This window comes from Protopterus annectens, chromosome 5.part1 (assembly GCF_019279795.1).
Source record: "Protopterus annectens isolate FY-2018-M chromosome 5.part1, PAN1.0, whole genome shotgun sequence".
Taxonomy (NCBI): domain Eukaryota; kingdom Metazoa; phylum Chordata; order Ceratodontiformes; family Protopteridae; genus Protopterus; species Protopterus annectens.
Genome location: NC_056736.1, coordinates 288,776,737 through 288,792,568, shown reverse-complemented (window position 1 = coordinate 288,792,568; position 15,832 = coordinate 288,776,737). Strand labels below are relative to the sequence as shown.

Genomic DNA, 15,832 nt, shown 5'->3' with positions numbered 1-15,832 from the left:
TGGCTACCCTGTCTATGAGGGACATGGGTACCATCCCAGGGGAGAATTTCTGGTCTCCCATCCAGATTGTCTAGGTTGTGTTTGAATAGGATCAGTGAAGAGCTCTGTTTTACATGAATAGGAAGTCTATTCCAGAGAAGCAGTAATCTGTGAGAGACATACGTCTCTCCAACATGTTCTGTCAGTCACAAGCTAGGCTGAGATCCCTAGAGTGAGTGACTTTTGTGCTATTTGACTTGCGGATGTGCACCATTTCCGTTAGGGCAGGGTTGGAGATTGCCCTGTAGGCCAGGCACGATTCACCTCTCAGCAGCTTGTAAGATGCAAAGTAAAGTGACAGGGCTTTCAACCTGTTCATGTAGGTTATGGTTTGGAGTCCCTATATTTTCTTGGTGAGAAACCTTTGAGGTCTCTCCACCTGCTGCAGGTGTCTGGTAAGGTGCATGTAAAAGGGTGCATTATACTCCTAGTGTGCTGATGAGGTGCGCTATGTAGAAGGCTATTCTTACCACTGTGAAAACTTGGTGGTCAAAGTTCAGATTGCTGTCAACCTGTGTTCCCAAATCTTCGCACCACTAGGTTGGAACTCGGAGGGGGGGTGCTGTCAGTATTGTAATTTGTAGGGAATTCTATTTTGCCAAAAGGAATAATAATGCATTTTTTGCATTTAGGTTTAGACCACGCCTTTGGCACCAGGCATTTGTTTGTTGACATCATTGGGGGTCTCTGTGATGGGTTCCTGTCAGAAGAACAAAGACACATTATTTTGAATGCATCTTCGTCGAACTGTAAATGACAAACGCAAAATGATGAAGTGGCTTTTAAGCAAATTCTTTCCCTGCGAAAGAAGTAGCTTGGCCGCTTCAATCACTTTGCCATTTTCGGCACTGTAGTGCGATCTCGGAGCTGGTATATTTAAGTGGGGGTGGGGGGTGGCGAAGCCCCCCACTTAAAATAGTGTTTAGTGTGTTTGGGAACAGCAAATATTTTCCCTGGGAAAACATTTGCTGTTCTGACTGTTCGCTCTTTTTTATTTTCGTTCTTTTATGGTCGATATAACAGAGTTTGCTCTTTTGAGTGTTCGTTGTTATAACATAGACCCTCTGTGATTGCTCCCAGTTTGCAATCATCAGTGAACTTGAGCCAACGGCCATCTCCTTTGGTCTGGACTTCTGAGAAATGGATGCCAAGCAGGGGCCCAGCACAAACCCCTGTGGTACTTCATTGGTGTCGGGTCCACTGATGGAGGCGGTGTCACCAGTTTTGACTGTGTGGTCTGTTGGTGAGCCAAATTGGCTACTCGTCTAGTGAAGGGTTAATCCCTGTCTGGGAGAATTTCTCAATGACTCCAGAGTGGAGAATTGTGTCGAAAGCCTTAGCAAGGGTAAGATAGGCAATGTGCACGGTCTTTCCTTTATACATGGCTTTGGTGACTTTCTCAAGGAAGCCCACCAGGTTTAATAAGCATGATCTACCCTTAAAGCCAAACTGGGTTGGGTCTAACATTTGAAAGTCATCTATGTCCTTGTTGATAAAGGTCCTTGATAATTCTTTCCATGGCCTTGCAGATGAGGCTGGTTACGACTTATGAGCCTGTAGTTCCCAGGGTCCGTTGATGCCCCCGCCCTGGTGCAGGGGGATTACTGTTGCTGTTCATTCTGCAGGAACATAGCCAATTCTCGAGCTATGATTAAAGAGAACGCCACATGGATCCCCTAGGTCTTGTTTTAGATTGTTTAGTAAATAACCTGGGATATTATCTGGTCCCATTGAGGCTGTGTTTTTGGCCTTGGCGAGTGCAGAGATCTCTAGAGATACTAGGCAGTCTGGTGTGCATTGTGATATGGTAGGTGGGGACAGAAGGAGTAAAGTTTGCGCTGAATCTGTCAGCTAGCAGGTTGGCGATATCTTCCAGTGTAGTATGAGTGATCTGATCTAGAAGTAGTTGAGCACATGGCTGGGCATTATGGCGCACTACAATTTGATGGTTGTGGAGTCTTTTAAGAAGCTGCCATGTTTACATTTTCATACTTTTCTGTGGCTTGAATCAAATTCATTTGACATGACTAAGTATTCTTTTTTGTTACACCCACAAAATGTTAAACTTGTTTTTTGTTTTTCTTCCTTCAGCCACTGGATGAAGCCAACCTTACAGAATTAAAAAATGCTTTGAATGGCTTCCTGGCTAAAGGAGAGATCCTGAAACTAGAGACTAAGGTAAGATTGGTTTATTGTGTAAATTTCACTTGAGTTCATTGCTGTGAAGTGATGTATTTTTTTCTTTTAAGAAAGATGATCAGTAGTCTGCTGTATGATTTAGAGGGATAAAGTCCTATGACCTAGGTATCAAATCAATTAGTTGCTTCATTATGGAGGAGCTGTCAAGGGTGTGGTAGAAATGAAAACACTATGCCTACTTTCCTTTTCCTTGATGGGAGGAGTGGGAGAGAGGAGCATATCTGAAGGTACTCTGTACAGTATAGCAGTTTCTCTGGTGGAGACTGGAGAAGCGTCTGTCAAGTATGTGCATTAAGGGGCTGATGCATGTGCAGGATTATGTAGTTTGTTAGTGATAGTCTTGTTCAGTGTGCATTACACGTCCACTTCAGATGTTCATCGTGTTACCCTGCTGCAGTCATCACACTTGGGATGTTCATCGTGCATACAGCTGCAGTAATCACAGATGGGTTTTCTGCCGTCAGGCGGTCCCTCGGTCGGCCGAATTCCAAAGTCTTGGTCCGGCGTCGGTTGTCGTCGCTTTCTCTTCTGACGTCAGTGAGGCCAGAGTATATAAGACACAGCCGACACCATGTTCTCCAGTCTTTTTTGCCGCGCGGTGCCCGAAGCAGAAGCAGTTCGCAAGTGCCGGTCGGCCAGCTCCTGAATTACGAAAATTTTGGAAACCGAAGTCTTCATTAAAGCCAAGTACCCCGTTGGGGAAACTTTTCTTGCCTCAGACCGATGTCAGATAATAATTGTATTTCTTGTGGGAAGCAAATACCGCATAAGGATTTCCATTCCCTCTGCATACCTTGTTTAGGCCCAGACCACGACGTCTCTGGCTGTCGCTTTTGCGCTACCTTCAATAAACGCACTATTAAGCCGGTGGAGTTCGCCCAACACTATTTTGGTAAAGCTTTTGATTATAAAATGTCGTCGGACACTCCGACTACCGTTTTGTCCAAAAAACGCAAGGAAAAGGACCGACACGCAAGGCCCGCGGTCCCCACCGACACCACGCCAAAACAGGCTACACGTGGTCCGGTTCTCAGCGAGACGCCTTTGCAGTCCCTGACTACCGACGACACTCCTTTGGCGGTGTCCTCTGTACCTGAGACCGCTGGGACCTCGGCCCTTTCCCAGACTACAACTACCGAAGCCTTTGCTAATGTTGAACCTACTAATGTGGACAGGTCCTCCTCCACCCATGGTGTCTTTAGACCCTCATCTTCTTTTTCTATTAAGGCCTTCACTAAATCCAAAGCAGCCAGGCATCCTAAGAGGCCTTTTGCACAGGGCCCATCTCCAGGTCCCATGCCTAAAAAACAGATGCTTAAAATGGCTGAGGATTTAATTACTCTTATCAGAGGTTCTCAACCCCCTCCGGACAAGAGACCCAGAGTGGAAGAAGATTCTCCCTCTTCTGATCAGGGATCCATTTTATCAGAACATTCTGATGCAGGGGAACACTCTTACTCCCCTTTTGAGGATTCGGATGCAGAACAGTCCATCCCTTCTGTATCTCCTCCTGAGGATTTTTCCTTTGGGGAAACCTTGCACACCTTGAGGGAACACTTCCATTGGGAAGACCAAGACTTTTCAGATTCCAAGAAAAGACTTGGGGAATTTCTTTTGTTACCTCAACACAGACCTCTGGCGATACCCCCTGTTTTGGACATACTTGATGATGTTTACTCGGAGGCTTGCCTTAACCCGGATTCTCTGCCTCCTGCACCAGTCAAACCTGATGGGTATTACAGAGTACCCAACTCTCACCAATTTCTCTTCAAAAGCCATAATGCTGACCCTGAAACCATTTCACAAGGCCCCAAGGGATTGAAGGCCTCCACTGCCAAGAATCCACTTCCTGCAGAAAGGGAGTCAAGATCTTTAGAAAGGTGGGGTAAAAAGGTATATACCTCGGCCACCCTAGCCATGAGGGCCTTAAATTGTCAGTTTCATATGCTTAAATATCAACAGTTCCTGTTATCACAATTAAGGAATAAAATGTCTCAACCTGAACAACCAGATTTAAAGGAGTTACAGGATATGATGCATAGTGCAGAGCAAGTGGGTAAACACACTTTACAATGTGGTTATGATGCCCTAGAGGCTTCAAGTAGAGCGGCTGCTACAGGATCAGTCATTCGCAGACATGCCTGGCTTAGAGAACAAAACTTGCCTGATCATGTGAAAGCTAAACTTCTAGATGCTCCTTTACAAAAGGATGTGCTGTTTGGCACTAATGCTGAGGAGATACTAAGGAAAATGGAAGAAAAAGCCAAATCTATGCAAACTGTCAAAGCCTTTTTACAGGTCCAACCACCACGTTTTAGCAGAAATTGGCCTTCAAAAAACTGGTCCTTTCCAGCCACTGACAAACCCCAAAGAGGTAGATACAGACGCACAAGGGGCAGAGGGCAATCACAAGGATCATATAGAGGGCGACAATGGCAAACTCCAGCACCAAGAGGTGGCGAGGACAGTGCACAACAATACAGGAAGCAAACCCAATGACTCCCTCATTTCCATGCCAAGCACATCTCAGCTGGCAGCACCTTTGGGAGGAAAGCTAGCATTATTTGCAGACAATTGGCATATTGTCACAACAGACAAATGGATCCTGGACATTATAAACAGAGGCTACAAATTTCATTTTCTCACACTTCCAAAAATGAGAGGCATGCCAAACCTGCCACAGAATCAAAGGGCAGAGGCACAACTACAAATTTCAAAGCTCATAAGCATGAGAACTATTCAAGAGGTACCTACTCACGAACAAGGTCAAGGTTTTTATTCAAGACTTTTTCTGGTACCAAGGAAAGGAACCGACTGGAGACCCATTTTGGACTTATCCATCCTAAACACATTTCTACTCGTACCAAAATTCAAGATGCTCACATTACAGCAACTTCTTCCCATGCTGGGCAAGAAGTTTTGGCTGGTAACAGTGGACCTCAAGGAGGCATACCTGCATGTCCCAATCAGACAAAGCTGCAGAAGATACCTCAGATTTCTTGCAGGTTCAATCCACTATCAATTCTGTGCATTGCCCTTTGGCTTATCTACTGCGCCCAGAGTATTCACAAAGTGACTGGCATCAGTGATTGCCTACTGCAGACTTCAAGGGATACAAATTTACCCTTATTTGGACGACTGCCTGATCCAAGCGGACAGCAAACACATACTTCTGGAACATCTGGCATATGTGACACGGTTATTGCATTCTCTGGGATACACAATCAACAAAGAGAAATCAAGGCTAACACCATCTCAGAAAATAACTTTCCTGGGTGCCAACTTGGACACAAACACCCAGATGGCCTATCTTACGCCAGAAAAACAGGGGCAACTATCTCACTACTTCAAAATACTAGCAAAAAGTACCAGGCTTACTGCAAGGAAAATCCTGCAGGCTCTGGGATTCATGGCATCTTGCATTCTTTTAATTCCATGTGCAAAGCTGCATATGAGGAAACTTCAATGGTACCTAAAAAACCTATAGTCTCAACACAGTCACATTTTGGAAACAATAATACCAATAATCCCATGTTTGCAAAAGGAATTTCTATGGTGGGCCCAAGCTTGTCAAGCAAACACAGGCCTCCCATTCTGCAAGCCTCAAGCAAAGCAAGTTATCACAACAGACGCCTTGGATTACGCCTGGGGGGCGCACATGACGGACAGGTGCATCCAGGGCAAATGGTCCCAAAAGGAAAAGCACCTTCACATCAATCAAAAAGAAATGCTAGCAGTAATAAATGCAATTACAGCTTTCAAGGACTTCCTGCATCCAGGGCAATTACTAATAAGAACAGACAACACCACAGTAATGTGGTACATAAACAAACAAGGAGGGACACATTCATACCCCTTGTGCAGACTAGCCATGACTCTTTGGAACTTGGCTCTGGAATGGCAAATCGAACTTCAAGCACAGTACCTGCCAGGATTGGAAAACACGCTGGCAGACAAATTAAGCAGAAATATGACAGATCCACACGAATGGAAGTTACATCCTCAGGTGTTTACAGAAATAACCCAAGTGTGGGGGAGGCCAGACATAGATCTTTTTGCCTCCCACAGGAATCATCAATTGGAAAAGTTTTGTTCGAGGACCTTTCATCCAAAGGCCTGGAGAGTGGATGCCCTTTCATTCAGTTGGACAGCATGGACAGTTTACGCATTCCCACCTCTGCCTCTTCTGCCCAAGGTACTTTTGAAAGCAAGAGCAGACAGACCAAGATGATACTGATTGCTCCAGATTGGCCAAGGCAACACTGGTACCCACTGCTGAGGAGCCTAACACATACTCCTCCCTGGTCCCTGCCTCTAATGCCTCTTCTGCTGACTCAGCACAGCTACAAAACTCTCCACAGTCAGCTGAAAACACTCAATCTCACTGCATGGAAAATTCCTTAACACCACAACAGACCCTACTCTCCAAGGAGGTGCAGGATGTCATTTTGGAGGCCAGAAGGCCATCTACTAGAAAGCTTACTCCAAAATGGAAGCGGTTTAGTACTTTGAATGAGATAAAAGGCCAGGACCCTAGAAAACTGAACTTGCCTCAGGTATTACAGTATCTAGCTGAGCTGCTGAACAGTGGACTTTCATTTTCTTCCATAAAAATCCATGCCTCAGCCATTTCTGCAGAATACAACACGGATCCTCCTTTATTTTCTCACCCACTCTTACGACAGTTCCTCAGAGGGGCTAAGAATATTAGACCACCAAGGAAACAACCAATACCAGCCTGGGATCTTCATTACATACTAGAAAAATTAACATTGCCTCCTTTTGAACCAGCTGCCTCAACAGATTTGCAATATTTGTCCTGGAAAACTGCCTTCCTTCTGGCTATCACTTCAGCTCGTAGAGTTTCGGAACTACAGGCCCTCATGGCGGTGCAGCCCTTTCTCATTTTCCATCAGGACAGGGTTTCCCTTCGTACCAACCCATCACTTATGCCTAAAGTGGTATCCAGGGTAGCTTTAAATCAAGCCATACACCTTCCTACCTTTTACCCCAATCTTCAAAACAAAGGGGAAAGGCTGCTACATTCTTTAGACATCCATAGGCAGCTACATTACTATTTGGACAGAACAAAGTCCCTCAGGAAATCAGAACAACTCTTTGTGTCCTATGCTGTAGGGGCTCAAGGGAAGCCAGTTTCCAAGCAGACTATTTCAAAGTGGATAGGCCACTGCATACAGTTTTGTTATTCCTATCATGGGAAATCTGTTCCTACAGGTATCAGATCACACTCCACCAGGGCCACAGCTACCTCTACAGCCTTCCTCAGAGGAGTTCCTACCAAAGATATTCTGGAGGCAGCCACTTGGAGTTCTGTACATACCTTCACAAAACACTACCACCTGCCTTTATATTCCAGAACAAGAGCAGGCTTGCCACTGCTGTTTTGCAGGGCATTCTGGCTCAACCCAGTTCCTCCTAGTACCTACCACCCTGTGCGTAGCTTTGGGACTCTACCCATCTGTGATTACTGCAGCTGTATGCACGATGAACATAGTACAGTTTTGTACCTACCATAAATGTAGATGTTCGAGTGCTAATACAGCTGCAGTACAGGTTTCCCTCCCTCCTTCCCCACTTGGTAAAGGCATGAGGCCTAACAACCTCTTCATACAACCTGACTGGGTTATCCTTCTATGGTTTATTTGCTTGCAACCACTGATTTTGGATTATATTGCATTGCATGTATACACATAAAAGCATAATTTATGTATTGCCTTCCTTCTGGGGGCACCTGACATCTGGGGCAAGAAAGACTGAAGAACATGGCGTCGGCTGTGTCTTATATACTCTGGCCTCACTGACGTCAGAACAGAAAGCGACGATAACCGATGCCGGACCAAGACTTTGGAATTCGGCCTACCGAGGGACCGCCTGATGGCAGAAAACCCATCTGGGATTACTGCAGCTGTATTAGCACTCGAACATCTACATTTATGGTAGGTACAAAACTGTACTTTATCCTGCCGTCAGCCGGTCCCGCAGTCGGCCCGAGTTCCAAAGTCTTCGTCCGGTGTCGCTTGCTGTCGCTTCTTCCCTGACGTCGGTGCGCCAGGAGTATATAAGAGGCATCCGACGCCATTTTCTTCAGTCTTTCTTGCCACGCTGTGCCTGAAGCAGAAGCAGTTCGCAAGTGCCGGTCACCCGACACCTGAGATTTTCAAATCGAATTTCAGTCCGAAGTCTTCAATAAAGCCAAGTACCCAGTTGGGGAACCATTTCTTGCCTCAGTCCGATGTCCGAAAAAGTTAAACAATTGCATTTCTTGTGGGAAGCAAATACCTCATAAGGACTTCCATTCTTATTGTATTCCTTGCCTAGGCCCAGACCACAACGTCACAGGTTGTCGGTTTTGTGCTAGGTTTAATAAACAAACTATCAAACGCCGTTTTGACTTTGCATGACATTACTTTGGTAGGAAATTTAATTATATCATGCTGTCGGAGCAGCCAACGACCGGCATGCATAAAAAACGCAAGGATAAGGACAGGCAGCCTAGGAACAAGCCAGACTCCGAGGCCTCTGCTGGGCCTGTCGCCGGTTCTCCGGTTTTCAGTGAGGTGCCTACGCAGCCCCTGACGACCGCAGAATTGGAACCCCAGACAGCTGCGGATTCTCAAGCGGAGTGTACTAGGCCGTCGCAGCCATTTTCATTGGGCCCTTCCGACACCAGAGCAGGAGGAGATCCCGGTGCAGTAGAAACACCTTCGGTTGCAGAAGGTGTCTTCAGACTGACTACACTCACCATTAAATCTTATGCTAAGCTTAAAACTCCATTAAAACCAAAAAAGACTTGACATCAGTCTACAGTTCAAGGCCCCATGCCTAAGAAACAGATGCTTAAGATGGCTGAAGATTTGATTACCCTAATCGGGGGTTCCCATCCCCCTCCGGATAAAAGACCAAGACAAGAGGAGGATTATGCTTCCTCTGACCAGGTTTCAATTTCCTCAGATTCTTCTGAGGAACAGGATTACACATTCCCCCCTTATGAAGACTCTGATGCTGAAGACTCTATTCCCTCAGCATCTCCCCCTGAAGACTACTCCTTTGGGGAAACTTTACATACCATGAGGGAACATTTCCACTGGGAAGGCCAGGACTACTCTGATTCTAAGAAAAGGCTCCGAGAGTTCCTTTTATTACCCCAGCACAGACCACTTGCTATCCCTCCAGTTTTAGACATTGTGGATGATGTTTACTTGGAGTCTAGTCTAAATCCAGACTCTCTACCTCCTGCTCCGGCCAAACCAGACAGGTACTACAGAGTACCTGACTCTCTCAAATTCCTTTATAAAAGCCCTGTGGCTGACCCAGAAACAATTTCCCAGGGTCCCAAAGGGGCTAAAGCTTCTATGGCTAAAAATCCTGTGCCCTCTGAAAGGGATTCCAGAGCCCTAGATAGATGGGGAAAGAAGATGTATACCTCAGCTACTCTGGCTATGAGAGCATTAAATTGTCAGTTTCACATGCTGAAATATCAGCAATTCCTAATGTCTCAATTAAAACAAAAAATGAGCACACATTCTGAACAGTCTGAATTAAAGGAAATGCAGGATCTGTTGCATAAAGCTGAACAGGTGGGCAAACATACTTTACAATGTGGATTTGATTCATTGGAAGCTTCCTGTAGAGCAGCTGTTACTGGGTCTGTCATACGTAGACATGCTTGGTTAAAAGAACAAACCCTACCTGATCATGTTAAAGCAAAATTATTGGATGCACCTTTACAGCAGGATGTATTATTTGGTGTCAAAGCAGAAGACGTTTTAAAGAAAATGGAGGATAAGGCAAAGTCTATGCAGACGGTCAAGGATTTTTTACAGGTACAACCCCCTCGTTTCAGCAGAAATTGGCCAACAAAAAACTAGTCCTTTCCAGCTTCTGACAGATCACAGAGAGGGCAAATACAGACGCCCAAGGGGCAGAGGTCAGTCACAAGGCCCTTACTAACCTCGCCAATGGGGTACTGCTACCCAGAAAGGAGGAGAAGACAGGCCCCAAGCTTGCAGAAGACAAACACAATGACTCAATCCTCAAACTACCAAGCAAATCTCTCTTGGCAGCTCCCTTGGGAGGAAAATTAGCACTTTTGTAGACAACTGGCACATCATCACAAAAGACAAATGGGTCCTAAACATTGTCTCTCAAGGATACAGATTCCACTTTCATACCTTGCCAAGGATAAAAGGAATGCCAAACCTGCCAACAAATCAATGGGCAGAGGCACAAAAACAAATTACAGCTCTAATGGACATGAGAGCCATTCAACAGGTACCTACACAGGAACAAGGACAAGGATTTTACTCTAGACTCTTTCTAGTCTCAAGAAAAGACAAAGCATGGAGACCCATTCTGGATCTTTCAGTTCTGAACACCTATCTACAAGTACCAAAATTCAAGATGCTAACACTACAGCAGCTTCTTCCCATGCTGGGCAAGAATGCTTGGCTAGTAACGTTGGACCTCAAGGAGGCATACCTGCATGTCCCTATCAGACAAAATTGCAGAAGGTACCTCTGCTTCATTGCAGGTTCAACCCATTACCAATTCTCTGCACTGCCCTTTGGCTTATGCCCAGGGTCTTCACAAAATGCCTGTCACCAGTAATTGCATACTGCAGACAGAGGAATTCAAATATATCCATACCTGGACGACTGCCTTATTCAAGCAGAAAGCAAGGACATTCTTTTAAAGCATCTGGCATTTGTCAAACACCTTCTAAGCTAGGGTACACAGTAAACGAAAAGAAATCAAAACTAGTGCCCTCACAAAACATAATATTCCTGGATGCCAGCTTGAATACAACGGCCCAGATGGGTTATCTCACGCCAGACAAGCAACAACAGCTGACTCAATACTTCAAAATAATGGCAACAAAGACCCAACTCCCTGCAAGAAAAATTCTGTAGGCCTTGGGATTCATGGCATCTTGCATACTACTAATAACAAAACTGCATATGAGGAAATTACAATGGTAACTGAAAAGCGTATGGACTCAGCACAGCCACAGCTTGGAAACAATGATATCACTCATTCCCTGCCTTCAAAAGGAGTTTCTATGGTGGGCACAGGCATGTCACCTCAACAAGGGTCAGCCTTTCACCTTACCCACAGCCAGGCAAATTATGACAACAGATGCATCGGACTATGCCTGGGGAGCACCCATGGCAGGACAGTGCATTCAGGGCAAATGGACTACAGATCAAAGGCATCTGCATATCAATCAAAAAGAAATGCTAGCAGTACAGAATGCCCTAACAGCTTTCAAGGACCTCTTACACTCAAGACAACTAATAATAAAGACGGACAATACCACAGTAATGTGGTACATAAACAAGCAAGGGGGCACACATTCCTACCCTCTTTGCAGGCAAGCAATGACATTGTGGAACACAGCACTGTCTTACCAGGTTCAATTACAAGCACAATTCCTGCCAGGAAAGAAAAACACATTGGCAGACGACCTAAGCAGAAACATCATGGATCCCTACGAGTGGAAACTAGATCCACAAGTATTTGCAATGATAACTCAAAAACGGGGACGCCCAGACATAGATCTGTTTGCCAACCCCCAAAACTACCAACTTCAAAAATTTTGCTCAAGGACATTCCATCCACAAGCTTGGAAAGTGGACGCCCTCTCATTCAGTTGGAAAACATTAACAGTGTATGCCTTTCCTCCACTGCCTCTTCTAGCAAAGGTACTGCTGAAAGTCAGATTAGAGAGGCCACAAATGATACTCATTGCACCAGACTGGCCATGCCAGCACTGGTATCCAATTCTAAGGAACATGGCCCACGGCCCACCATGGATTTTACCACAAATTCCTCACCTGTTCACCTAGCGAGACAATCAGATTCTACACAGCCAGCTCAAGACTTTAAACCTGGCTGCATGGCAAATTACCTAAACAACCAGCTGACACCTCTATCCAAAGCTGTTATGGATGTCATTTTAGAAGCCAGGAGGTCCAGCACCAGGAAAACCTATTCAGACAAATGGAAATGATTTTGCGCCTGGAACCAGGCTAAAGGCCAAAATCCCCTTGATCCAACCATTCCTCAAATTCTACAATATTTAACTGAGATGTTGCACAAAGGACTTTCCTTTTCGTCTAAGATCCACGCCTCAGCAATTTCAGCTCATTACAACACGGATCCTCCTTTATTCTTACATCCACTCCTAAGACTGTACCTCAGAGGGGCTAAGAACATAAGACGGCCCAGGAGAGCACCAACACCTACTTGGGATCTCAACTTTGTTCTGGAAAAGCTTACACTGACGCCCTTTGAACCAGCTTTTTCAGCTGATTTAAAATTTCTTTCATGGAAAACTGCCCTGCTACTAGCAATAACTTCAGCTAGAAGAGTCTCAGAGCTACAGGCACTAATGGCAGTGGAGCCTTTCCTCATTTTTCATCAAGACAGAGTCTCTCTATGAACTAACCCTTCCTTTATGCCAAAGGTGTGGTATCCAGTGTGGCCCTAAACCAAACCATTCATTTGCCCACCTTTTTCCCAAATCCCCAGAACAAAGGAGAAAGACTCCTGCACTCTTTGGACATTCACAGGCAATTACGTTACTACTTGGATAAAACTAAGGCTTTCAGAAAATCTGACCAGCTCTTTGTAGCCTGTGCTGCAGGATCACAAGGAAAAGCCATCTCAAAACAGACCATTTCAAAATGGATAGGACATTGCATACGTTTCTGCTACACGTATCATGGGAAACCGGCACCTGCTAACATTAGGTCCCACTCCACCAGGACTACAGCTACATCAGCAGCCTTTCTCAGGGGGGTGCCAACCAAGGATATTCTGGAAGCTGCAACTTGGAGTTCAGTGCACAACTTCACCAAACACTATCACTTACTTCTGTATTCTAAGACTAGAGCTGATTTTTGCCACTCCAGTTTTGCAGGGCCTACTAGCTTCTTCTAACTCCACCACCCATCCTTAGCTTTGGGATTCAACCCAAGTGTGATGACTGCAGCAGGGTAACACGATGAACATAGTACAGGTTTGTACCTACCATAAATGTAGATGTTAGAGTGTTCACCCTGCTGCAGTCCACGTTACCCTCCCTCCATCCCCTCTGAACTAGCTGGACTTATCTATACCACCCTATCCTATACAACCTCTGTGGTGTATTTGCTTGTGCCTGAAGCTTTTTAATATAGCAATATATATATATATATATATATATATATATATATATATATATATATATATATATATATATATATATATATATACATATATATATATATATTGCCTACCTATTGGGGGCACCTGACATCTGGGGCAAGAAAAACTGAAGAAAATGGCATCGGATGCCTCTTGTATACCCCTGGCGCACTGATGTCAGGGAAGAAGCGACAGCAACCGACGCCAGACCATGACTTTGGAACGCGGGCCGACTGCGGGACCGCCTGACGGCAGGATAACCAAGTGTGATGACTGCAGCAGGGTGAACACTCGAACATCTACATTTATGGTAGGTACAAAACTGTACTGTATGCTTAGTAACCTTTCTGGGAGAGTTAAGCTTAATGTGAAAATTGCTAATCCTTACCACTCCCGACTCTCGCCCCAGAAAGAATGAATGAGCCAACTGGATGTCTTCTGAAGGAGAACAAATGAGTGAATAAAGTAGTTTCGGAGGACGATTTATGGGCAAGGTGAGTTTGAGCCAAAAATTCAGCAAGAAAAGAAACCGCTGCGTTGGTCTTTTGAGGGATTAACATGTTTTTCAAAAGTTATAATGTCTTGTATCAATGGTAAAGTGTAAAGGCAGTGGGAATAGTGTCTTGTTGGTATATACTAGGCTAATGACCACTCGGGCCTTTATAAACTTAGCCATGTGTCTCACATGTTTCTGTCCTTGTGTTGTCTTGAAGGTTATATTTACGCCAAGGCTTGATTTGTATCCATTGGGAGAGACAGGTGCAAATCCAGGGGTGAATTTTCATTTTACCTATCCACTGGCCCAGGTTACTATTGAATAGGGTCAAAGAAAAGCTCTGCTTAACATTAATGGGAAACCTGTTCCAAAGAATAGTATGCCTGTTTATCCAACAATTCCTATTAATTTTGCAACCAAAGTTTGTCACTAGATTGAGTAGTTCTGATGCCATTCATTTTGCAGATATGCAAAGGGTCCATCAGAGCAGGATCCAAGGATGCTTTGTATGCCAGTAAGAGATTGTTTCTTAATAGAGTATAAGGTACACAGTATAGGGGTAGGGTTTTGAGGCGATCTGCATACGAAATGGTTTTAAAGCTGTGTATTCTTTTTATGAGGAACGGCTGTGGACTTTCCAGTTTTTCCGTGTGCCTGGTCCAGTACATACCAAAGGGAGTGGTGTTCTCTGTAGTTGGTCTAATGGGGGCAGAGTACAAAGGAATAATGACATCTTTGGACTGCAGTGCAATGCTTTTGCTTATAAGTTTAGCAACATGGAATGATTTCCTAACTACCTTCAACAAATGTTGGTCAAAAGCTAGGTTGCTATCTACATGTGTCTCCAAATCCTTGGCTACTGGCTTTACTCTTAGGTACATGTTCTCAGCAAGGTAGTTTCTTAGGGTGGCTATCTTTCCAGAGGGTACTACTATGCATTTCTTGACATAGAGCATTAAGCTGTGACATTAGCACCAGTCTTTTGTGTTTGTTAGTCCTTCCTTTAAGATGTTTGCATCTTTTGGGGGGGGGGGGGGTCTGACTCCTCCCAGTTTGCTGTCATAGGTTCATGAACCTATGTTAGCATCTTGGGGGGGGGGGGGTCTGACTCCTCCCAGTTTGCTGTCATTAGCAAACTTGGTCATCCAGCGGCCCTTGACATTGGCATCAACTTCCAAAAAGTAGATGCCAGAAGTTAGGGGACCAAGCACTGAGCCCTGGGGAACTTTGCTAGTGACTGCCCCATTTGTGATGGTGGCTGCCGCTACCCTAACTGGGTCTTATCTGAGAGCCAGCTGGCAATCCAGTGTGTAACATAGGGGTTTGTACTTAATTTCATGAGTTTGTTTACAGTGCTTGAGGGAGTATTGTATCATATGCGTTAGCCAGACCAAGGTAGGCAGTATGCACCATTTACCCCATCCATTGCCTTGGTATTCTTCTCAAAGAAGTCCACCAGCTTGAGTAGGCATAACCTACCCTTGATAAAACCAAACTGGGCGGAATCCAGTGTTTGGAGGTTTCCTATGTCATTACTGACCATTTCTATGTTGATTCTTTCCATGGCTTTGCATATGAGACTACCAGACTTGTGGGTCTGTAGTTCACAGGGTCCTTTGATAGCCTTCCCTTGTGCAGGGAGATGAGTTACATTTCTCCATCTGTGGGGCACATATCTTGTCTGGAGGCTATGGTTAAATAGTGACTCCAGTGATCCCAATAGGTAATGTTTCAGGCTGTCTTAAAGCCATCCTGGGATATTATCGGAGCTCATTGATGCAGCATTTTTGGCCTTGGAGAGTGCATCTAGGACATGCTGTCTAGTGATGTTTTTTTTTGGGGGGAAGTGGGTTAATGATGTTTCCTGTGGGGTTGCTGGGTGGGGCAAAT

General features: G+C 44.9%; 1 protein-coding gene across 4 annotated transcripts in view; it reads left to right on the top strand.

Annotated features, from left to right (window-relative positions):
* Window positions 1-15,832, top strand: part of ATP5PO (ATP synthase peripheral stalk subunit OSCP) — a 474,569-nt gene that overhangs the window by 332,478 nt on the left and 126,259 nt on the right. For 3 of the 4 annotated variants that reach the window (XM_044072960.1, XM_044072959.1, XM_044072958.1), the window contains exon 6: window positions 2,131-2,217. In XM_044072960.1, the coding sequence (XP_043928895.1) occupies window positions 2,131-2,217 (87 nt within the window). Of the gene's footprint in view, window positions 1-2,130; window positions 2,218-13,855; window positions 13,880-15,832 lie in introns of those variants that run through there. The other variant, XM_044072961.1, reaches the window with a different exon arrangement.